The sequence below is a fragment of the Microcebus murinus genome, chromosome 1, assembly GCF_040939455.1.
Source record: "Microcebus murinus isolate Inina chromosome 1, M.murinus_Inina_mat1.0, whole genome shotgun sequence".
Classification (NCBI taxonomy): domain Eukaryota; kingdom Metazoa; phylum Chordata; class Mammalia; order Primates; family Cheirogaleidae; genus Microcebus; species Microcebus murinus.
This window is the reverse complement of record NC_134104.1, coordinates 4,096,028-4,120,372: the sequence shown is the minus strand read 5'-3', so window position 1 is coordinate 4,120,372 and position 24,345 is coordinate 4,096,028. Positions and strand designations below refer to the sequence as shown.

Below are 24,345 nucleotides of genomic sequence, written 5' to 3'. Positions count from 1 at the left end.
AGCCGGGCCCAGCTCCCACTTCCTGCTCCTCCAGGCTGGGCTGAGCGACGGCAGTGGTGGCAGGTGGCAGAGGTGGCAGGTGGCAGTGGTGGCAGGTGGCAGAGGTGGCAGGTGGCAGTTGTTAGAGACTAAGACCCTCAACACCCCAATGACATGTCCTATGCACAGGCCTCGCCCTAGAAAATTCCCAAGACGAAAATAAGCACCCAACCCTCCAGCTATAGCTCCGAAAAGAATGCATTCCATGACGTGCTTGCTCCAGGGTGTGCTACCTGCAATTATTTGCTCCAGGGTGTGCTACCTGCTATTGTTCCCGACCCCCTGCCAGGTTGAGGTTGAGTAATCAGTCACAGTTTCAATGCCGATAAGATGCTGATTAGAGCTGATTGACCCAAACCCGAGCCTCATCATCCCCCCACTCTATTTTTCTGTTCATACTTCCTTGTTTCTGTATAATTATAAAACCAGCAGAAAATCTAAGTAAAGCAGACCTTGACAACCATTTGCTTAGTCTTGTTCCTTTCTCTCGCCCATCTCTTTCAGGCACGGTCTCCCTCCCCCCCCCACCCCCCCCCTCGAGTAACAAAAGGTCCCGCGGGTCGGGACAAGTGGCGCCCAACGTGGGGCTCGAGGTACGGACCTTTGTCGGATGACGCCGCCGCAAGCTCCTAGGCCGAGAAACCCCTAGAGAGACCTCCGTTCTGCCGCTCACAGAGTCGACGGTCTGGTGAGTAAATCTTTTACATTGTCATCCCATCGAGATGGGCCATTCATTGTCTAAAGAGGCCGTTTTTATCAAGGATCTTAAGGCCTCACTCAGAGAGAGAGGAATTAGAGTTAAGAAAAAAGACTTAGTAAAGTTTTTTGTGTTCATTGACTGAGCTTGCCCTTGGTTTATTGTTGGTGGACCCGAGATTCACCCACTCAAATGGCAAAAAGTAGGCAGAGATCTAAACAATTTACTTCTAAATATGGGCCCAAATGCCGTCCCTGTATATGTCTTCTCGTACTGGGGACTAATCAGAGATATTGTTGAAGGGGCAGATTCAGACCCCAATAAAAAGCAGCTGCTCTCCGTAGCAGAATTCTGCCTCCGACCCGTGTCACGGTCTGCTTCAAGAGCGTCTTTAGAGGCGGCCGAAGGGTCGACTCCCCCTAATAATCCTGAGGGACCAACATGCTCTTCCCCTTGCCCCTCGGTCTATATTAATATGCCCCCTCCAGGCCCATCAGCTGAGCTCCAGACATCTAGAGACGAGCCCCCGATTAGTAGGCCAGACACCAAGACCCTCTACCCTTCCTTGCCTGAGGGTACGGCTCCTCATGCATTCAATTACCCGGTATTCAAAAAACAACCCCCCCCAGAGTCCCTCAACCCCGCAGGAGAGGCAGCCCTCGAAGAGGAGGCGGCCCGATATCAGGATTCCGAATGGCCGTCTCTTACCTCGAACCCCCATAGACCTCCTCCCTATGCGTCCCAGATTTGCGCACCTTCATTAATGCCTCCCCTTACAATGCCCTTACTTTTGTGTGACAAAAAAGACTTAAGTCAAAGGGTTACGCAATTAAAAGATGTCTTACAACTTCAAAAGGAATTTGCCCAGCTTTCCAAAGACTTGTCCCTCCTCCAAGAGACGCTTAAAGATTCTGTCCTCATTAACCACCCACATTATGAGACAGCCACCTTACCTAAGAGATCTTTAAAATCCCCCCATAAGGCCCTAGCATTCCCGGTGGTTACCCGGTCTAAAGACCTTGCCGCCCCTTCTTCGAGCCAGTCCCCACCCCAAGATTCTGACAATGAGGATACGGAAGGGAGGGAAAGAGAAAGCAAAAGCGATGACCTCCCGAAAGAGACAGATTCAGAGCCCACTAAATTTCGCAGGCTAAAGTTCAAAACCTTAAAAGAACTAAATTCTGCTGTTAGGACGTATGGGCCCAATGCACCCTTTACCTACTCCCTCCTAAAGGCAGCCTCAGGGGGCGGCTACCTGCTCCCCGGAGAATGGATCAAGCTAGTACAGGCGGTCCTTTCTTGCGGGCAGTTCCTCTCTTGGAAGGCCGACTTTCTCGACCGCTGTCAGACCACGGCTGCTAATAATTTAAAAAAACCCAATTCTGCATCTTAGACCCTTAAAAAGCTTAGCGGACAGGGGAGATTTGCTACTGAACAGCGCCAAAGGAGACTCCCAATTAGACTTTTGTCCCAGACCGCCGCAGCCGCCTTCGGCGCCTGGCGAGCACTTCCCTCTACAGGATCTGTTCTCACTCCCCTGACAAAAATCACCCAGGGAGCTCAAGAGGGCTTTAGTAAATTTATAGGTAGGCTTTTAAAATCTGCTGAGAAGACCCTCAGACAAGAGGATGGCAATAATAAACTTATTAAACAATTGGCCTATAAAAATGCCAACAGCACCTGCAGGGCCATCCTCAGGGGCAAACTTAAAGACAAAGACCTTAATGACATGATTAGAATGTGTAATGATGCTGACCCCTTCGCCCATAAGGTGTCGCAGGCTGTGCAGCTTGCGGGTCGGGGCTGCCATTCAAGGCACTGCGGCACAGAGAGACTGTTTTAAGTGTGGTCAGCCAGGGCACTTTGTGAGGCAATGCCCCTTGGCCACTTCCTCTGCCGACCCTAACCCTCCTAAGCCGCCAGGCCTCTGTCCTCGCTGCAAGAGGGGAAATCATTGGGCCAATCAGTGCCGCTCCAACACCGATTACCTCAAAAATCCCTTGCCCCCCCCCTTTCAAAAAACGGCCTGAGGGGCCAGCCCTGGGCCCCTCGCCCTATTCAATTTCAGTCGGCCTCAGAGAACAGCCGACAAGAAGATCCCTAGCCCCTAGACTCCTCCGAGCAACCACAGGGAGCGCAGGAGTGGACTTGTGTGCCTCCTCCGACACAATATTAAGACCTGAGGATAGTGTTCAAATTTTGCCCACTGGCTCCTTTAGACATTCCCCCCCCCAACATGTTCTTTTTTATTCTGGGCCGAGCCTCCTCTACTCTTTCGGGGCTCATAGTCCACCCTTCCATAGTAAATAGTGACTTTACCAGGGAAATTAACATCCTAGCCAGTGCACTTCCCAGCCATCGCCTCTAACCGAGGTGCTTCTTGCCCTGGCTCTTCTGATCTTTATTGGGTCCAAGCTATCACCAAAAAACAACCCACCCTGCGGTTAAAGTTAGATGGTAAACTTTTTGAGGGCCTTCTTGATTCTGGCGCCGATTCCACAGTTATTGCCCAGGGCCTGGCCCCAATCATGGCCACTGCAGCCCTCCCTTACGCACTTACAAGGTATAGGACAGTCTAAAGATACTCTCCAGAGCTCAAAAATTTTGACGTGAAAAGACCCTGAGAAAAACAAAGGTACCACTCAACCCTTTGTATTCCCGGGCCTGCCTGTTAACTTATGGGGGCGTAATATCCTTGCACAAATAAACGTCATTATGTGTAGCCCCAATAAAGTTATAACTTAAAAAAGTGACTCCCCTGTATAAATCGATCAGTGGCCCCTCCCGTCTAACAAACTAGCCGCAGCTACAGCGTTAGTACAAAAACAATTAGCTGCCAGACACATAGAGCCCTCTACTTCACCATAAAACACCCCCATTTTCGTTATTCAAAAAAAAACTGGCAAATGGCGGCTGCTACAAGACTTACGGGCTGTTAACCAAACAATGGTTCCCATGGGGGCACTCCAGCCTGGTTTGCCTTCGCCCGTAGCTATCCCCAGATGATACTATAAGATAGTCATTGACCTGAAAGACTGCTTTTTCTCCATACCATTTAGTGTTCCTCCAAGAGAGAGGTTTGTGCGCAGCACTTAAAAAAAATGCTGCTTCTACGTAGACAAAACAGGCCTGGTAAAAGATAGCATTAAAAAAGTTAGACAAAGCCTTAAAAATAAAAAAATAAAAAAACAGAAAAAACAAAGTGAGGCATGTGTCGACGGAAAAAAGCCAAACTCTGTAAAATAATTTTAAAGAGATTTATTCTGAGCCAAATTTGAGGACCATGACCCGGAGCCACTGCCAAGAGGCCTTGGGCAAGTGGACTCGCTGTGGCTGGGTTACAGTTCAGTTTTATACATTTTCAGAGAGGCAGGGGTTACAGGCAAAGTCACAAATCAATACATGAGAGGCATATATTGGTTTGGCCCAAAAAGGTGGGACATCTCGAAGCGGGGGCTTACAGGTTATAGGTGGGTTTAAAGATTCTTTGGCTGGCAATTGGCTGAGAGAGTTAGTCTTTATCTAGAAGACCAGAAAGGATATGCTTACTTTAAGATAAGGGTATGAGCACTCTGGGAGGTCCAGACAGGAGGACACTTTAAATTTACAATAGGCGCCTGCTAGGATGTTTTAAGATGGTTTAAATTTAAGAATAGGCATCTGCTAGGATACTTGAGTTAAGACAGGGGCTTCTTATCTTTTAGGTGATGTTAATGCCATACCAGAATCAGGTCAGGAAGTAAACCACTGCTTCGTTTGGTTAACAAAAGCCGCTTAGTGGGAATTTACCGTTTGTCAGCCTAACCCTGCTGGCCTCCTTACCATTTGCCAGCCTAACCCAGCTGGCCTCCTTAGGACAGAGTTTTTAGCAAAAAATTAGAGTTCAGTCCTCACATGGTATCAAAATTGGTTTTCCACATCCCCCTGGTTATCCACATTGCTTCCCAGTGTCTTGGGGCCGTTTATAGGTTTTTTGTTGCTTCTCACCTTTGGGCCTTGAGCATTCAAAAAACTAACCAACTTTGTCAAGTCACAGGTAGACGCAGCCACACAAAAATCGGTCTCCGTGTTTTACCAACAGCTAGAACAAAAAGGCTCCAAAAAAGACCTCCATACAGAGCCTCCCCATACAGCCACAGAGGGTCTAAATTTTTCAAACCTTGCCTCAGACATAAAACGCAGTTGATTCCAAAGGCTATAAAGACACCCATAATGGAATTATCGCAATGCCGCATACCAAGTGCACACCCCCACCAGCAGTAAAGTAACTCCATGACAAAAATATTATAGGTCCATGCCCAGAGGCACACTTCATCATTAAAAGTGCCAGAGCTAGATGCCACCTACATAGCCTAAGACAGAAGCCTCACCTTCACATTAATCACACAATCTTATTTAGGGTGCTAGTCACAAAAGCCCATCGCGTAGCCTAAGACAGGCTCTCCACCAACCTGTGTAAATCTCCCTCATATTAATAAAAAGAGGGGGAGATGTTAGAGACTAAGACCCTCAACACCCCAACGACTTGTCCTACGCACGGGCCTCGCCCTAGAAAATTCCCAAGACGAAAATAAGCACCCAACCCTCCAGCTATAGCTCTGAAAAGAATGCATTCCATGACGTGCTTGCTCCAGGGTGTGCTACCTGCAATTGTTTGCTCCAGGGTGTGCTACCTGCTATTGTTCCCGACCCCCTGCCAGGTTGAGGTTGAGTCATCAGTCACAAACAGTTTCATGCCATTTGGGGCTAATTAACCCAAACCCGAGCCTCATCATCCCCCCACTCTATTTTTCTGTTCATACTTCCTTGTTTCTATATAATTATAAAACCAGCAAAAAATCTAAATAAAGTAGACCTTGACAACCATTTGCTTAGTCTCGTTCCTTTCTCTCGCCCATCTCTTTCAGGCACGATCCCCCTCACCCCCCCGCGAGTAACAAAATGTCCTGCAGGCCGAGACAGGCAGTGGTGGCAGGTGGCAGTGGTGGCAGGTGGCAGAGGTGGCAGGTGGCAGAGGTGGCAGGTGGCAGAGGTGGCAGGCCGTTTGAGGGAGGACTCTGGCTGTGTGAGACACAGTCCTACAGAGCCTGCACCCTGTGGCTGCACGTCCCAAAGCCCCAGGACTCTGGCCGTGTGCGGACCTCACCTTTCATGCCTTTCTGTTGTCCACACGGTGTCCTTTGTTGTACCTGGTCTCCTCGTCGACAAGAACCTCCATCACCCCACTCCCCAGCTCAGACCAAAGGCTGCCTGGGGCCCTGCCTACATCTTCTGATCCTTTGCCCTTCCTTCCTCTGCTCAGTCACATGGGCTGTCTTCTGACCTCAGGACATTTGCAGGTGCTTTGCTTGCAAGTTCCTCCAAGGTTTGCTCCTCTGCCCACGCCATGTCCTGTGGACAGCCTCTGAAGGACACACGGGGTGGGGCTGGGTGAGTCAGGGTGGGGAAGGTTCCTGCCCAAAGCCCGGGCCTGGCCCCCAGTCCTGGCTTGGGCCAGTCACTGGACCTCCCAGACATCAGTCTCTTGACCTGGAAAATGCACACGTGGAGTGACCTTGTAGGCTCGTCGCAAAAGTTAAACGCGTGTCTTAGCGTGGTGCTGGGTGAGCCCAGCGCTCAGTGCCGCCAGCCGAGTTTACCAGCAAGGCTCCGTCTGAGCAAGGCCACAGCCTGAGGACTGTGAGACTCAGATGGGCCTCCACCAGCAGCCTGACCAGCCCGGGTGTGAGACGGTGACCACGGGGCCTAGGCTGGCTTTGGGCAGGCCAATGAGGTGCCAGCTGTCATCTCTCCACGGCTTAGTGTTCTCCTGCCTGGCCCCGAGCCACAGAGGGGCTGTAGGTGGGGTGAGGAGGGGCTGGCAAAGGAGCGGCCGGTGGTGTGGGGACTCCCTGGTGACCTGGGGGCCACCGTCCTGCCCCATGTCTTTGCAGAGCTTGTCGGGAAGAGTGAAGCACCTGAAGGAGCGGATGTCTAAGGCCCAGAGAAGGCGGAGCACGCTTTCTTCCCAACGCCGTCCGAACCCAGAAATAATCTTCTGCCAGGAACAGCCGCTGCTGTTGGACAGCCAAGCGACAAGACAAATGATGTCTACCCCAAACTGCCAGGCCACAGGGGACAAGGAGGCCGATTTCCTCTCCAATGGCTTCGACTTCCTAAAACTGAAGGATGAGCTGTCACCTGGAAACCAGAGCGAAGCCAGTGCAAAGGTGAGTCCAGCATAGTGGTGACCGGGCAGGGCGAGTCCTGCCGCCAGTGCCCACGGCGGCCGGCGGGTAACAGAGCCAGCCTGTCTGTCCCTGCCACTTGCCCAGTCACGTCTGTCAAGGACCAGGGACGTTCTCAGACTGCTTCAGCAAGGAGCCGCTGAGCCCGGGGTCCGGGGCGTCTGTTCTGTGCGCTGGGGCTTGGCCTCCCAGCGTCCCCACTGCCGGGCCACCAGCTCCCCTCCTCGCTCCGCAGCCCCTAGGCCAGCCTCTGTCCTCCCTGCCGCCCCAGCTCCATCCACAGCCCCCTCCCTGCGGCATCGCAGAGGCCTCCGAGGACAGGACGGACAGGGTGCCTCAGCTGAGGCGCCCCCCCACCGTTCGCCTCCTCCCCTCCCCCTGCGACCCGGTGTCCTGGCGGCACAGACCCTGCCCGGCCCCACCAAGGACCCCAGCAGAGACCGAGGCAGTGGCGTCCCTTCTGCCTCCTCCAGGGGTCCGAGAACAGCCTGTACAGCCGGTACGAGGAGGAGGTGCGCCCCTGCATCGACCTCGTGGACTCCCTGCGCGCGCTGGGCGTGGAGCAGGACCTGGCCCTGCCGGCCATCGCCGTCATCGGGGACCAGAGCTCGGGCAAGAGCTCCGTGCTGGAGGCGCTGTCGGGGGTCGCCCTCCCCAGGGGCTCCGGTAAGCTCCGCCCAGCCCGTGCAGCCACCCGCCCCCTACGGAGCATCCTGGGGCGCAGCGGGGTGTCGGAGACAGGCCTGGCAGGGGGGGCGGGGTCTCGGTGGGGCGGCAGGGGGTGACGCCCTTCTCATTTACATAGCCACGCCTCCGGTGTCGCCGGGGTCCGGGGACCTTGCTGTCTCTCTCTATCGGTCTTTGTGAGAACGGAGAAGCATTTCTTCTCTGATGGGGTTAACGTGGTGCGTTTTAGGGGACACATGGAGCCTTTTTAAAGAATGCTGTTGCCAGGCGTGGTGGCTCACGCCTGTAATCCTAGCACTTTGGGAGGCCGAGGCGGGCGGATTGCTCAAGGTCAGGAGTTCGAAACCAGCCTGAGCGAGACCCCGTCTCTACCAAAAATAGAAATAAATTAATTGACCAACTAAAAATATATATACAAAAAATTAGCCGGGCATGGTGGCGCATGCCTGTAGTCCCAGCTACTCGGGAGGCTGAGGCAGGAGGATCACTGAGCCCCGGAGATTGAGGTTGCTGTGAGCCAGGCTGACGCCACGGCACTCACCCTAGCCTGGGCAACAAAGTGAGACTCTGTCTCAAAAAAAAAAAAAAAAAAAAAGAATGCTGTCAACGTTTTGGAAAACCCTTAGCCAGGGTCACCGCGGTGTCACTGGCGTGGTCACGGTGTGGTGTGACGCCGCGGTCCTGTGTGTGTAGCACGGAGAAGCTGTTGTGCATCTGTAACTCGATGGAATAACGAAAAGAGAGAGAGGGAGGGGCGGGATCCCCACAGTGGGCCTTGGAGGGGGACTTCACAGCGGGAGGCAGGTGAGGGGACGCTGGCCGGAGGGGAGCAGCTTCCAGACCCCGAGGGGGAGCAGAGGGAGCCCGTCCCTTCGCCCCCCACTCCTGCCAGCGGTGCTCACCTCCGAACCCACCAGAGCCCGGGGCTGCGGGTCCCGACACGGCAGGGTGGGGTGGTGGAGGGCCGCCCCCACCTGCCCCGCCCCAGCAGCAACTGCAGGGCTGAGGATTTCATCCTGCAGCCTGGTCCTTTCCCCAGCGGGTCCAGAAAGATCTCTCAGCCCAGGCCCTGAGGCAGGAGAGAGCATGCTCTGGGCTCAGCATTTCAGGGAGAGAGACAACAGGACAGGGGGTCTGAATGCCAGAGGGCAGGCAAGTCCTCCGGCCAGAACATGAGGACAATCCCTCCCAGGGCCAGGGGGTACAGGGGTAGGTACCGGGACTTCGCAGCAGGCGTGTGGTCTGCCGGCCCGGCCCCAGCCTCTCCCAGCCCCCTCCGCCCCCCTTCCCTGGGCCCCCCACCAGGATGTACGCAGAGCCTGCAGCAGACACCCAGCCTCGGGGGTGCGGGGCGGGAATGAGCCGGAGCCCCAGTGTCTGCTCGTCACTTACAGAGCCCGTGGCAGGTGGGCACCCAAGGATGGCAGCGCCTCCCAGAGCCCTGTGCCCCCTCCCACCTTCCATTCGGGTCCCCTCACACACTGCTGAGCCCCAGGAAGGGCCAGAAAGTTCAGACAGGCCTTGGGGACACCAGGGCAGGTCCTGGCGGTGCACTTAGAGGGACCAGAGGCATTGCTTTCAAAGGACACTTATGAGGTTTGGGGACCTGTCTCTCAGGAGTGACCACCAGGTGTCCCCTGGTGCTGAAGCTGAAAAAGCAGCCGAGTCAGCTCGGCTGGGCGGGAAGAATCAGCTACCAGAAGACGGAGCTGCAGCTGCAAGACCCCTCTGAGGTGGAGAGGCAGATTCTCCAAGGTGAGCCCGGCGGCTCCGCACTGCGCAGCTGCTGCCCTGGCGCCCGCCCGGCCGCACTAGAGCGCCTCACCCCTCCCTGCCAGGCCTTGTCCGGTCTTCGTGGTCCGTTCCTGGGCTCAGGGGGATAAGCAACAAATAATCCGAGTGTGGCAAGAATCTCTGTAGGAGGGACCGTTTCAAGGGAGGCACTTGCATTACTGAAGAGCAAACTCTGTATCAGACAAGGGTCCTTTACACCTGCGGTCCCCACCACTGGCCAAGGACCGGCACTGGTCTGCTTCCTTTTAGGAACTGGGTCACCTGAGCTCCACCTCCTCCCTACCCTCCTGTTCCCCCACCCCTATCCGTCAAATTGTCTTCCATGACACCAGTCCCCGGTGCTAAAAAGGCTGGGCCCCTGCTTTACATGACCTCCCGGGTTCAGCCCTTCCCCGAGAACCTCCATCGGCCTGCGTCAAAGGGCTGTGGGGGGGGGGGGAGGGAATCCCTGCCCGGGGCGGATCCAGAAGCTCTGCCCCCAGGTTGAATTCAAATACAGAAGCTACTGGGGACCCCCTGTTGGCAAGTTTCCTAACCTCACACTTCAAGGTCTGCACCTGGCTGTGCCCACCGCAGCCACCAGGTGCCCCCAGACATGCAGCGTCTGTTTGCATCCTCTGGGGTCTGTCCAACAGGGCTCTGAGGGGCAGGGCCAGGCAGGCTGTCCGCAGCAGGACGCTGGCCCACCGCAGGTGCACGCTGGCCTCAGGTTCTAGGTAAGGGCGAGCAACGAGCAAACCACAGCCAGCACATCTCTCGACTAGCACCCCAGAGGCCGGGCGAGGCTGCTCGGAGCTCACCGCTGGTAGAGTAAGTTGTGCAACCACTTGGGCAATCTCCACTAAAGCTGTTGGCAGGAGGCCACTCCTCACCACGTGGACTTCTCCAAGCGCCTTGGTGTCCCTGTGGCATGGTGCTAGCGCCCCCCAGGGCAAGCCATCTAAGAGGGGCGAGGAGGGGCAAGCGTGTCACCTCCACTGTATTGATTTGTTAGAAGCGAGTCCCCATGTCCAGCCCACACTGGAGCCTCCACTCTTTGGAGGGAGGAGAGTTGAAGAATTTGAGGACATATTTAAAAGCACCGCAGCACCCACTGGGGAACGCTGAAAAGCATGAAGAGAGAGAACAGAGCCCACCCTGGTCCCGTTGCTAACATGTCCCTGTGTTTCCCTTGGAGGTGCACACACACTCGGCAGCCTCCAGGATGGCTCTGCAGGCTTCTGTGACTTGTGTCTAAACACTGGGGACGCTCTAGAGCCCCCATTCCCTGGCAACAAGCCGCCACTCGCCCTCGGGAGCAGCTGCTTTCCCTCTTAGGGATGATTAATTCCGACTCTGGGTCCCCTCCCCTTGCCCTCCGCAGCCCAGGTGGCTTTGGCCGGGAATGGCACTGGCATTAGCCACGAGCACATCAGTCTGGAGATCAGCTCCCCCGAGGTTCCGGATCTGACCATCATCGACCTTCCGGGCATCGCCAAGGGCACTATGGGCGACCAGCCCCAGGACATCAGACACAAGGTGAGCCTTTCCGGAGTGTGGGAATGGGCCGAGCTGATGTCGGGGAGACCTCTGAGGTGTCTGCCTGCAGCCCCAGGGGCGGGGGTGCCCACCCCGAGCCCCGAGCCCCGAGCCTTGACACTGAGTGAGGAGGGAGCAGCCTGGGCAGGGGCCACCTGGGGCAGGGGCCTCCTGCTCAGGTTCTGACTCGGGCGTGGCAGGTCCTGGAGACAGAGAGGGGAAAGGGATGGGACTGGCAGGTGCATGGGACGGCTCACTTCCTGTCCAGCACGGTCACAGGGCAATGTGGGCCCTGTGCTACCAGCTGCCCTGATGCTAGAAAGAGGGCAGAAATTTGGATTGTCACATGAAATCTTCCCACTTAACCAAAAAATATTTTAATTAATATTATATAAGTCAGTGAGAACATGGCCTGTGATCTCTGGCCAGGCACAGTGGCCTGCGGCTTCTCTGCCAGTGGCCTTTCCATTTAAACCTGGTCCTCGCTGGGATGCCTGAATCACACGTGGTCCGGAAACACTTGTGCACGTCCTGTGTTTGGGCCGGGGCCAGTACAGCCCTGTCCAGGTCTGCCACACCACTCACCTGGCAACCAGGGAGACAGGGCGGTTCCGGGAGCAGGGTGGACTCCAGGGCGGGGGGGGGGGCGCTGATGGGGAGGTGATGAGCCCTTCCTGCCCTAGGACTGGGGTCACCTGCCTCACTTCTTCCATTTTATGGGGGCCACGGCCAGTGTTGGGAACCCGGGAACCCAACCAAGAACTTATCATGGGGTGGCAGCTCCAAGAGCATCCTTGGTGGGGTCACCACTAGCTCTACTGTTCTGGGCAGAATCCTGGGCAGTTAAATTTTGCTTTTTACTGCAACATCCAAATCCGTTCTCCGCCTCTCTAGGAGCAGGGTAATTAGCTCATTTCCGTTACTGAGTTAAGCGACTAATTGCACCCTTCTTAGCCCTCCTAGGAGGGTGGCTTGAGTCATCCTTCTAATTGGAGGGATTTCCTGGAGCATGGGAAGGATCCTTGGGTGCAGTGGGAACACGCGGCTTCCTCCCGCCACTCCGTCCTCTCTGCTGCTGGGGTCCACGTGACTTGTTCAAGAACACTTTGATCTCAAACAACTGCAACAAAAGCAAGTTGGTTGAGATGGCAAAGTATTGCTGGTGCTTTAAGTGTTGGGAAAATGTGTGCACAGTGTCTCTACGCTTTTCGTTTGTGTTTCAGAATTACCGAAGGCTTCGTTTCTCTGCCTTCTGCTACTGCTGATTTTCAGCTCACTGTTCCCACCATGCATAGGCATCTGTTGCTATAGACTTGCCTCTAAATGCTGCTGTTGCTGTGTCCCATAGGTTTTGGGGTTGGGACACAGGGCTGTTCCACTGGCCAAGTAGCTTGGATGGATGGACAGTAGCTTGGCCAGCCTGGGGCGTGCCTGCCAGGGAATTTGCTGGGATGGACTCTGCACATGCTCTGCCTGCCTCCGTTTCCACATGGGAAATGCCCGTGTTTCCTTCAGGTTTCTGCTCTAATGCAACCTCATCATGTCCGCCTTCCCTGGCACACCGTACCCTGTGCCCGGCACTCCCAATTCCATTTAGCCTCCTTAATGTCCCTCCACATTGAGTTTTTAGTGCCTGCGTGCCCCACTGGGGTGTAAAGCCCTGTGGGACGTTGCCTATATGTTCAGTCTGAGTCTCCAGATCCCGGAACAGGTCCAGCACCTGCTGGGCACCTGCAGACTGTTGCACGCATAGAACATGCTATTTCTGGTGCCTCCCTCCCCGGGCAGTCTGTCCTGGGGAGCAGCCCTCCCAAGACCCTGCACAAATGCACACAATGAGTGCACGTTTAATACAGGGATTCCAGCCCACGACTGTTTCACCCCAAGGGGACACTGGCAATGTCTGGAGATATCTGGGGCTGTTAAACAGCTCAGGTAGCAGGTGGGGTTTGCTGCACGTTTGGACGCTACTGGCATCCAGTGGGCAGAAACCAGCGAGGCTGCTCAGCATCTTACAGTGCCCAGGGTGCCACCCGCAGCAAAGAGCCGTCCTTCCGAATCGTCCATGGCATCGGAGTGGAGCCCTGGATCCCGTGGCCTGTTCTTGTCACTTTTGGATGTCTGCTGGTGGCAGACATTGCACAGGGAGGGGACGGGCCAGGCAAAAGCGCGAGGTCACGCTCCAGGGCGACGTTGCTTTTGTGTCTGCATTGTTGGGTGACCAGAGCAAAGACGTGTGCTCTTTCTTTCTCTGCGCGACCCTGTGGCACCAGATCAAGGTGCTGATCAAGAATTACATCCAGAGGCAGCAGACCATCAACCTGGTGGTGGTCCCCTGTAACGTGGACATCGCCACCACGGAGGTGCTGAGCATGGCTCAGGAGGTCGACCCCAGTGGGGACAGGACCATAGGTAAGAAGAAAGAACCAAGCTTCCAGGGGGCAGGCAGGGAGGGAGAGGCTCCTCCTATCTTTGGAAGGTTTCAGAAGGCGGAGTGATTGGAGACACCCTGAGCATCGGGCCATAGCCCTCCCTGTGGGATTCTCCACTGCCTCCCTCTCACGTGCACGTAACCCCCCACCTAACCGCACAGCCAGCCCTGGGGCCTGGCCCGCCTGCCTCTCCCATCACGTTGCTCTCTGCCTCGCCCACTTCTCTGCTGTGTGGCTCGGCCAGCCCAGCCCCTCTCGCCCATGCCTGGCCTGTTCCCTCTCCGTCCTCCCTGGGCCGGCTGCCTCCTTCCTTCGGGTCTCAGCCCACAGAGAGGCCCTCCCTGCCCGCCCAACCTCAAACTGCCCACGCACCTTTGCCCACGGCCTGTCTCCAGCACACCACTGAGTTTCAAAGAGAGTTATTCTTCTCCAGTTCTTGTATATTGCTACATTGATTTAAATGGAGAGAGAGTTTCAGGAATAGCATAGACCAGATATGCACACTTAACCACAGATTAAAACTAAGGACAAAATAGCAGAAAATGACATCCAGGTTTCCAACATTAAAAAAAAAAAAAAAATGCAGCCATTTGGCACTCCAGCAACACAAACGACATACAAGCACTCAGAACTCGAAGCTTTTGCAATGTGAGCAGGGAGGTGTGAGGGCGGAAGAGTGGGAGAGGGAGGCAGAGAAGAGAAGGTCAAAGGAGGTGCCCACAGGAGGGCCTGTGAGTGAGTCTGTGCGGGAGACACAAGAGAAGGGACACAGACCTGCCTAGGTGGGGAGGGAGGTGCTCTCGGAAACGTGGTGGGCAGAGCCAGCCCACTCTGATGACTCATGAGTCCTAATGCCGGCACCCCGAGGGCACCCAGAACATGGATTAAGGAAACCACACACGAGACTGAATGCATGGAGTGAGAGGGTGAGCAGACGGGCCACTAGAAATGCCGATCGGAGGGTAGATGAGGGGTTGGTGAGCAGCTGTCGGACGCTGGGGGCTGCAGAAGACCTTGCTGGCCCACAGCCTGGCAGGAATCAGAGAGGTCTGAGGGGCGAACTGACCTTCCCATGGCCCTTCTTGAACCATCTCACAGGGGTTCTGACCAAACCTGATCTAGTGGACGGGGACGCCGAAAAGAGGGTTCTGGATGTGGTCCGGAACCTCACGCACCCTCTCAAGAAGGGCTACATGATCGTGAAGTGCCGGGGCCAGCGGGAAGTCACGGACAAGCTGAGCTTGGCAGAGGCAACCAAGAGAGAAATGATCTTCTTCCAAATGCACCCGCATTACAGGTGAGACTCTTTTTTTTTTTTTTTTTAATTTTTTTTTTTTTTTACAGGTGAGACTCTTTAGCAAAGCCCTGGAATTGGCATCCACGAAAGCTGTCTCCACCCACCAGTGTGGGCCAAGATGATAACCGGACTGCACATAAAATTACATCACATAGTACAACCTAGCCTTGCCTTGTTTGGTGTTAAATGGATTGGCTTATTCAAACAAATTGAAACAAATGACCGTTCCTTGGATTCTAGCAGTGGTGTCCATTCGACACTGGAATGTGAGCTTACATAAAGCACAGAGCATGGCTGCTTTCCCAAAGTGTTTTCACTGGCTTTTCCACTGGAGTCCCACGAAATCTCAAAAGCTATGTGCGGCAGGTGAAGTTCTTCTCGTTTTTATAGATAGGAATGATGAGGTCAAATGGCGAATGGAAGCAGGGCTGGAAACAGATCTCCTCACTGCCGGATACCTGTGCCTACCACGGCGAGGGGCGCACGTCAAACCTGCTTTGTGAACTCCCCTCCTTCCCGGGGCCTGCAAACCGAGTTTATTAAATATAAACGATCCTGCAGGGACTCTGCTGTTTGTAGGATGTTGGGGTTTCCCCCATCGGACTGGGTATTTCCCCCCCTTTGTTCTACTCAGGAAGTTGCTCCTGCTGAACGCTTCGGTATCAGGGTGATAAGACGGGGGGGGGGTCACTCCTGCCTTAAGGACAGACATAGTAGGAAAATGGTGGATTTGGGCAGAGCAGCTTTGGTACTCGCTAATGCTGTGGTCCTGCGACATCAGCCGCTACTTCACAGGGTGTGGTTGGGGTTAGGTAACACGACGTGCACCAAGGTTGGGATCAAATAACACGGCGTAGACCGATGGCCCCCGCTCGGCGAATCCCATCCTGGTTCCTTCTTTCCTCCTCTCTGCTCCTGCCCCAGGGAGCTGAGCTCGCCGCCCCCTTACGCAGCCCCGTGCTGGAGAGAGGCGCACGCAGGTCCCTGCTGAACGCACGCCTGCCCGTGTCGTTTCAGAGCTCTGCTGGAGGAGGGGAAGGCCACGGTGCCCCGCCTGGCGGAGAGACTCACCGCCGAGCTCGTCGCCCACATCAAGGTGAGACCACGGGGCGGGCTGCCCAAGTCACCGTCTTGGTCTCGAGTCGGCCAAGACGCCCCGATGGACGGTCCAAACAGGCACATTCTGGAGACTGGCTGGCTCACGGTCACGGGCTCACAGGGGGCCTTCTGAAACCAGGAAGCGGCAACTGCACGATGGTGCAACACAGAGCTGGATCAGAAGGAATAAAACGACAGCGCCCGTTCAGCAACGCAGAGGGGAATGGCCGCGGAGTCAGCAATGTTTTCTTTCTCCAATAGGTCGTTAATACTTCACAGTAGAAAAGAACTTTCCCGGCCTCCAGCTTTAAAAAAAAAAAAAAAAAATCAGTTTGTAAGAAATAAGTCAGTTTGCATTGATTCTCAAAAAAAGACAACTATAGACACAGTTCTCATGGCATCATCTGTTACATGAAAACTTTGGCTTAAGCGGTTACCGAGAAAGGTGATATTCCAGTGCTTGCCTGAGCCTTCACAAATGAGTTTAAGCAACAGGAGAAGAGTTAGGTTTACCCTTAGAGCAGAGGCAATTCCAGGTCCTGGGACTTAGTCCATGTTAAATTGTGTGTCAGGCAAAAGCAGTGAATTCTTTGAGCCAGGAAGCTCATACTGAAAGAATATTTAGCTGGGAGGAGCCAGTGTTCTCAAATTCTAGCACACACAAGAATTACCAGGACATTTTGTTAAAACGCAGATTCCTGGGCCCCACGGTTTCTGACTTAGTAGGTCTAGGGTGGGGCTCATGGGTTTGCATTTCTAAGTTCTCAAGTGATCCTAGGGACATACTTGGAGGAGCCTCGAGTCTAGTGGAACCCCCGGAGTTTGCAGAAGATGTTTCTGAAAGATGCATCCTGTCTAATTGAGGAAAACACCTTTTATGCAAAATATATATATATTTTTTTTTGCCATTTGATGACATTTTGGTAACATTTTTCTCAATAGTTATATGTTTTAATCTAAACTTTATACTATTTTAAATTCATTTTAAAAATTTAAATCAAGACTCAATTATGATAATGATAATTTGAAATGTCAGAAGTTAATACACTTCTGCCTGTAGGTACAAATTGTCCCCTCCAAAAAAGAGCGTCCGAGACCTTATTAATGTCTTGGTGTGACCCATCTTGCCTAGCCTTGGTGTACTGACTGACCTCCAGGCCACTTCTGACCCCCAGACCACCTCTGACCCTCAGACCACCTCTGACCCCCAGGCCACCTCTGACCCCCAGGCCACCACTGACCCCCAGTGCACTCCTCCACCCGGCTGGAGCATCACCTGCAGGGGCTGGGGAGAGGGTGGACAGGGTGCCATTCGACACTCTGCCACCAACTAGATCCACCTTGGTGCCAAATAACTGGATTCTCTGAGTCCACTCTGGCAAAAGGGGCGGAGAGAGCACTGCAGTGTGGGATTGAGTGAGATGTGGAGGGTGTCACCAACACTCAAGACTCGCCATTTTCCAGTTGTGACATGCAAATTGTCAAATTGTCTCCGCGACGGTTTTGTTCAGAAATCACTGCCCCTGCTGGAATATCGGCTCCGGGAGTGCCACCAGAGGGCAATGGAAGAGCTGCGCTGCTACGGGGCCGAGGTCCCCCAAGAGGACAGCAACAGGAAGTTCTTTCTCATTCAGGTGAGGGTTTCCACGGGACTCCATGGGACACTGCGTCCTTCCCTGGTGGTCTGCAGGTCCCTGGGGTGGTGACAGGAGCCCTGTCCCCCTGCCCCGCCTGGGAGACGAGGTGGGCGGGGTCTCCTTGCGGCCCTGGCCCCATCCCCCCACACACTGGCACAGGGCCCGGCCCTTCCATAGGATGGATTGCAGCACTGACGAATGCCTTGACATCATTTTCAGAAAATCAAGGTGTTCAATCAGGACATCGAGAAGCTGGTGGAAGGCGAAGAACCCGTGAGGGAGAACGAGACCCGCTTATACAACAGAGTCAGAGAGGAGTTTAAAAGCTGGGTGAACGCCCTCACGGCCAATACCCAGGAAGGTACATGCCGGGGCAGGGCTCCCCCAGAACCCTTGTCATTTCCACCAAGACCAGAGGCTACTCCCAGCACAGACAGAGTGTGCGGAGAGCTGGACGTCCCCACACCGGGGACCAGGGGCCCTCGGTCATCGGCAACGGCTTCCCAACTGCAGAGACCCTTCCAGAAGACGAGGTTGCCCTCGCCAGCTCTACAGAAGGCAGCTCCCCAGCCTCCGACTTCCCACTTGCTCCTTGGTTCTGAGGCTGAATAGCATTTAATGCCCATCTGAGAAAGTCCAGAGCACCCCTGGCCGGCCATCCCCGAGGGGAGGCTGCACCTGCGGCAGGGGTCCAGGTGACCCAGAGCCAGCCCCCGGGAAAGCCATCACACTGCTGCTGTGTGGAGCGGTTGATCGCAACCTGCCAATTACAATCCACCCATTACAAACACTGAACTTCTCCGCCGGGGTGATGATTCCCAATCGAAACGCATTTTCATAGGATAAAAGTTTTGTTTCCCAAAAGTCAGTATGTCTTGAACTGCCCTTACCAGACCAGGAATATTTTGTTTTTTCATTATGAACAAAACTCCGTGTTGAAACACCGCTTTAGGGTACATTTGAGAGCAAGAGTTTAAAAAACTCTTCCTACTTTTAAGACGTCTATGGAGTTATTAGAATTAACTGTGGTGATCTGTTACATGTTGCAGTTAAAACTATTATTCATGAGGAAGTCACAAAATACGAAAAGCAGTATCGTGGCAAGGAGCTTCTTGGATTCATCAACTACAAGACGTTTGAGACCATCGTGCATGGGTACATCCAGCAGCTGGAGCAGCCCGCACTGGACATGCTCCAGAGAGTGGTCGGTGAGGATCTCTCTAACAGCCCCGCTGGTAACTTGCAGAGAGAGACGCTGGTGCCTTGGAGGGAGACACTGGGGTGTGTTGAACACAGCGTCTTCTCTGGCACGCTGGGCTGCTACGCCAGGAGCTGGTCAGAACTGCAGATACTGACCTTCGGGATGAGAACTTGTACGGAGCGAGGTCTCCAGGTGGTTTGAAAGCACATTTAAGTTTGGGAAGGCTGCACTGGAGTGCTAGCCCGCCCTTCGGACACGGGAGGGAGGGATGGAGGGAGGATGGGTTCTTCCGTCTTTGGGGTGAGGGCGGAGAGCGCAGCCCGTGGGGCCTCACCTATAGCACACGTAGCCCCGGACATGGCCACGAGAGGGACGGTCAGATGCTAACCACAGAGAGAACACGCATCCCAAGAAAGGGTGGGAAGTGCACAGGAGCTGGCCAAGGTGGCTGGGGCTGGGCTGCCGCTCTGCCCGGGATTCTGTGCCACCCTCTCGCTCTGCAGGTCTGGGGAGCTCAGCCCTGGGGTGCGGTCACAAGTCATCCTGCCTGTGTCTTTAACCGATTTTTTTCCTGCTTGCATTTTACTGAGGTTTTGTTCTTTTTTTGTTTCTGGTCAGAAATTGTCCGCGAAGCTTTCATGGACGGGGCCAAGAAACATTTTATCGAGCTAACCAACCTTCGACAAGTAGTCCAGGTAAGTGGCCCGTTCTCTTGCTTGCCACCTGGGCCACTGGCTGCGCTGTCTGGGTCTGACCTTTGAAAGCAGCTGGCTATTTACTGTGGCCCGGGGCTGCAAGGCCAGGGGGGAAGGGGCAGCCCAGTCGAGCTGGAGGCTCCAGGAACATGTTGGCTTCTGCTCAGGAGCGGTCTTCACTCCCAGGAGAAACGAAACAAGGCACGTGACCCCGCCGTCTGTCCCTCGTGACCTTACGCAGCATGGCAGGTCATGGGCGAGGCTTGGGACTGGCTGGTAGTCCAGAGCATCTTCAAGATAAAGGACAGCATTATCTCCTAGTCCTGCTCCAAAATTTGTATGAGTTTGATTTAGAAATATCGTCAGGGTTCCGTGGGTCTCCACTTAGCAACTCAGCCCTGAGCCACCTCTCAGCAAAGGCAAGGGGGGCTGGGCCCACACCCTCCTGAGCACGTGAGAGCCTGCGGGTCCTGCCACTTCCCCGTCACCAATCTTGAGAAGTGAGGCACAGGCCACACTTCTGCCCTCAGATGTCAGACCTGTGAGAGGGTCTCTTGTCCACTGTAGCCACAGACACTCAAAAAAGCCCAGAAGATCCTGGCGCGGTGGCTCACACCTAGAATCCTAGCACTCTGGGAGGCGGAGGCAGGCAGATGGCTCAAGGTCAGGAGTTCAAAACCAGCCCGAGCAAGAGTGAGACCCTGCCTGTCTCTACTAAAAATAGAAAGAAATTAATTGGTCAACTGAAAATATATAGAAAAAATTAGCCGGGCATGGTGGTGCATGCCTGTAGTCCCGGCTACTCGGGAAGCTGAGGCAGGAGGATCGCTTGAGCCCAGGAGTTTGAGGTTGCTGTGAGCTAGGCTGACGCCACGGCACTCTAGCCCGGGCAAGAGAGTGAGACTCTCACTCAAAAAAAAAAAAAAGACCAAAAAAACAGAAGAGAAATGAGCACCTGTGAGGCTTCACCTGTGAAACTCTCTCTCTCTCTCAAAACATCGCCTCTGCCTTTGGTTTTTAAAAAGTCAGTTTGAAGTTCAACCCCAGAACGTGACCGTCCTGGTTCAAGCTGCTATCACAAAGTGCCACAGACTGGGTGGCTCATCCTCAACAAGAATTTATTTCCCATTGTCCCAGAAGCTGGAAGTCTGAGGTCGGGGAGCTGGCGAGGCCGGGCTCTGGTGAGGGCTCCCTTCCGGGCTGCAGGTGGTCACGGCCTTCTCGCGAGTCCTCACACGGCTGAGAGAGAGCAGGAGAGCTTGCAGGGGCCTCCTCCGTAAGGGGCTCCTCCTGTTCACGGCCTGTGACCTCATGGCCTCCCAAAGGCCACACCTCCTAATACCATCGCCTTGGGGGAGAGATGTCAACATAGGAGTTTCGGGGTCACACAAACATCCAGTCCCTGGCGGTGGCTTCTCCGCTGTGTCATCCCCTCCTTTCCCAGAACGCCCTGGGCTGCAGGAGTCTCGGGGGTTCCGGGCGGCAACCCACCAGGCTCTCGTCCTACTGTGCACATCCACGCTAGAGTCCCTCTCCAGGGCCTGGATCCAAGCAGAGTCAGCTCACGACAGTGACTGACACCCCCGTGAAAACGCGGAGCAGATCTGATCCAGGGAGCAAACGGCTGGTGGTGTGGGAGGGGTCGGTGGGGCAGAGAGAAAGAAAACGCAAGAGAGAAGGCAGATGGGCAACATTTGGGGGGGGGAGGGGGTGGTGAGGTAGAACCTTCTGGAAATCACCATTAAATGTCAAGGCCTACTTTGACCCTGGAGTATTTCTAATTCTGGGGTCAACAGAGCAGTGCTTTCTCAATTGTTTAAGCAAAGGGAAAAAGAAAAAGACGTAACCCGTTTGTCTTTCTTATCTAACCAGTACCACATTGACGAAACCAGAAGGAAGCAGGCAGAAAAGGCAGAAAAGATGATCCTGCTTCAGTTCAAAATGGAGCAGCTGGTTTTTTGCCAAGATCAGATTTACGGCGTGGTTCTGAAGAAAGCCCGGGAAGAGGATCTCCATCCGCTGGAGAATGGGCCGGAGGATATTCAGCTGGATACGATGGCGTCAAACAGCCAGTGCGCGACTTCCGCCATCACGGAAATAGGTGTCCACCTGAACGCGTACTTCTTGGTGAGCACCAGGGGCGCGGGCCGGAGCTCTCTGGCGCCAGCAGAGTGGAGGTCGGGCTCTTCTGACCGGACGGCCCTCAGGGGGGGAAGAAGGCAGGGACCACTGCGGTGCATTAAGCCCTTTTGTGCTGTGATAAACTACTCATACGTTATCTCATTTACCATTTCCCAAGAACCTCATGAGGGCACTTTTAACTCATCTGCCCCAAATCAATTTTTTAATGTGCCAGAGCTTGTACTCAAAATTAATTCAGAACCCAAATTCCTTTATATTTTGTATGCAATGCATGAAGTACAAGACCACTCTCATCAGAATGCAGCAAAATGCAGTGAGCACTAAGGATGCTGGCGAGAACGTAGCTTTCCCACGTGGGCGCGGGCAGGTAGCTCTTAGCGCGCCCCGAACTTGCCAGCTCCACCACGCACAAATGAAATCTCCTTCCCTTGGATTTTGTGACCCAGTCAACTTTCTCACCTGCCATTCAATGTGCAGGTATCGGGGTGCAGAGAGAGGGGAATAGTTTTTTTTTTTTTTTTTTTTTTTTTTTGAGACACAGTCTCGCTTTGTTGCCCAGGCTAGAGTGAGTGCCATGGCATCAGCCTCGCTCACAGCAACCTCAAACTCCTGGGCTCAAGCAATCCTCCTGCCTCAGCCTCCCCAGTAGCTGGGATTACAGGCATGCGCCACCATGCCCAGCTAATTTTTTCTATATATATTAGTTGGCCAATTAATTTCTTTCTATTTATAGTAGAGACAGGGTCTCGCTCTTGCTCAGGCTGGTTTCGAACTCCTGACCTCGAGCAATCCGCCCACTTCGGCCTCCCAGAGTGCTAGGATTACAGGCGTGAGCCACCGCACCTGGCCGGGAATTGCTTTTAAATTACAAAGAAGCCTGACTCCTGAAGTCCTTTCTCAAGCAAAATAGAGAGTGGAGTTGCCCAGCCTCGGGGCGGTGGGCTGCCAGGCAGACTGGCCACCCAGGAAGGCAGGAAGGAGCAAGGGTGTGAGGTGGTCCCCACCTTCTCTCAGGAGGCAGTCAGGGGAACCCAGGGCCAGCAGGTCTCTCCAGAGGGAAGGGAGCTCCTAGGACGCCCGTTGGAGGTGGGGGGCTTGCTAGCCTATGATGGGGGGGGTTCTTAGTGCCCAGGGGGATGCCTGGGAGTAAAGAGGGTGTGGCCAGGTCGGAGCCTTCATGGGGTTTGATCCCACTGGCGCGGACGGGGCGGGGCCGTGGCTTAGCAAGGCAACCCCTGTGCATGCAAGAACGCCAAGGCTTCCCTCTGCAAGCACAGGCCTTGGGCGGAGACGCCGCCAGTGAACCTTTCTTATTCCTTCTTCCAGGAAACCAGCAAGCGTCTCGCAAACCAGATCCCATTCATAATTCAGTATTTCATGCTCCGAGAGAATAGTGACTGGTTGCAGGAAAACATAATGCAAATAATACAGGAAAAAGAAAACTATTCCTGGTATCTTCAGGAACAGAGTGAGACCGCCATGAAGAGAAAATTCCTCAAGGATAGACTCCACCGGCTCACTAAGGCGCGGCAGGGACTCTACAAATTCACCACGGAACAGTGCCAGTGAAGGGCCGCAGTGCTTGTGGCTGTTTCCTTACGTGCATTCGTCCATTGCGAGAGGGAGCGGTGGAGAATGTTGCCCCTGCTTTGGGGCCAGCCTCGTGTGCTGCTGGCTGTGTCCGTCTTTGCTGTGCTACCCTCCGCACCAGAGCTGATAGCTGGGTCCCCCTGGGCTTAGCTGTCACCTCCACCAAGGTCTTCTCTGACCTCCACGGAGAGGCGGCTCTCGGGTCTTGGCCCCATGGCACACAGCCACAGCATCAGATACTGCTGCCATGCTTCGCTAGTTTGTGCTTGTGCCCCACCCCCTCGTTAGATTATGAGACCCCAGAGGGGAAAGGTCTGTATCATATTCTCCTCTTGTATTTCCAGCGTTGTACACAGCACCTAGCACATGGTAACCGCGTCCTAAGTGATAGCTCACGGAACACAGGAGTACTGTGGAGTGACGGAGATGCCTGAGGCTATCGCTTAAGTCCAGGCCCTGGTCACCCAGGGTCCCTCAGCTGGTCGCTTTCAGATACATCTGGCCATGCCACCTGCTTCCCATCACTCGCTGAAATCGTGATTACCAGTCCCTGCCCCCTGCAGAAATGAGCCCGAGCGACACTGTTTTCCCCAGTTGCTTCCGCACAGCAATGAGCTTCCATTGCTTCCTTTAAGTCTTGAAGAGGAATTTAATAAGCAGAAACTTAAAAAAAGAAAAAAAAAATATATATATATATATAGCGCTTCACACCCGTAATCATGTCTAGATTTGAGAACTGTGGGTGATTTTATTTTCTTCTCCATGCTTTCCTGTATGTTCCAAACAATGGGACTGGATCCCTTAATAAAAAGACAGTAGGATAAATGTCATGATTTGTTTGTTTCTAAACCCAAGTTTGGGATGGAAGGAGTGCCTCAGAAACATTCAGCTTTGGCCAGGGGTACAGACAGGGAGGATACACATGAAATCTTTTCTTCAATTGCTGTGAAAGAAGTTGGAGAAGAAAGTTCAAGTCACGATCACAGCTTGACTCTCCTCCCTCAAGAAGTCTCGTGCAGATCGGACTAAAATACCGGTGTGTTAGTCTGCACGCGCCGCCAGAGCAAATGTCGCAGCCTGGGTGGTTTAAACTACAGAAATTCATTTCCCCACATTTCGGAGGCTGGAAGTCTGAGATCAAGCAAGGTGTTGCTGGTTCGGTTTCTTCTAAGGCTTTCAGACGGCCACCTTGTTACATGTCTTCACTTGGTCTCTTATAAAGACACTAGTCCTATTGGATTAGGGCCCCACTCCTATGACTTCATTTAACCTTGACCTCTTTACAGACCCT

The 24,345-nt window shown here is 54.1% G+C and overlaps 1 protein-coding gene across 1 annotated transcript; it reads left to right on the top strand.

Annotated features, from left to right (window-relative positions):
• Nucleotides 1-563: 563 nt before the first annotated feature.
• LOC105863084 (interferon-induced GTP-binding protein Mx2) lies at nt 564-23,884 on the top strand. The gene is made up of 14 exons (XM_076000064.1): nt 564-727; nt 6,670-6,945; nt 7,437-7,629; nt 9,268-9,405; nt 10,808-10,962; nt 13,236-13,374; nt 14,493-14,691; nt 15,709-15,787; nt 17,301-17,423; nt 17,646-17,787; nt 18,476-18,634; nt 19,246-19,322; nt 21,195-21,449; nt 22,791-23,884. Exons 2-14 carry the CDS (start codon nt 6,706-6,708, stop codon nt 23,031-23,033), a joined length of 2,142 nt encoding a protein of 713 aa, XP_075856179.1. The 5' UTR covers nt 564-727; nt 6,670-6,705; the 3' UTR covers nt 23,034-23,884.
• The last annotated feature ends 461 nt before the right edge of the window (nt 23,885-24,345 follow it).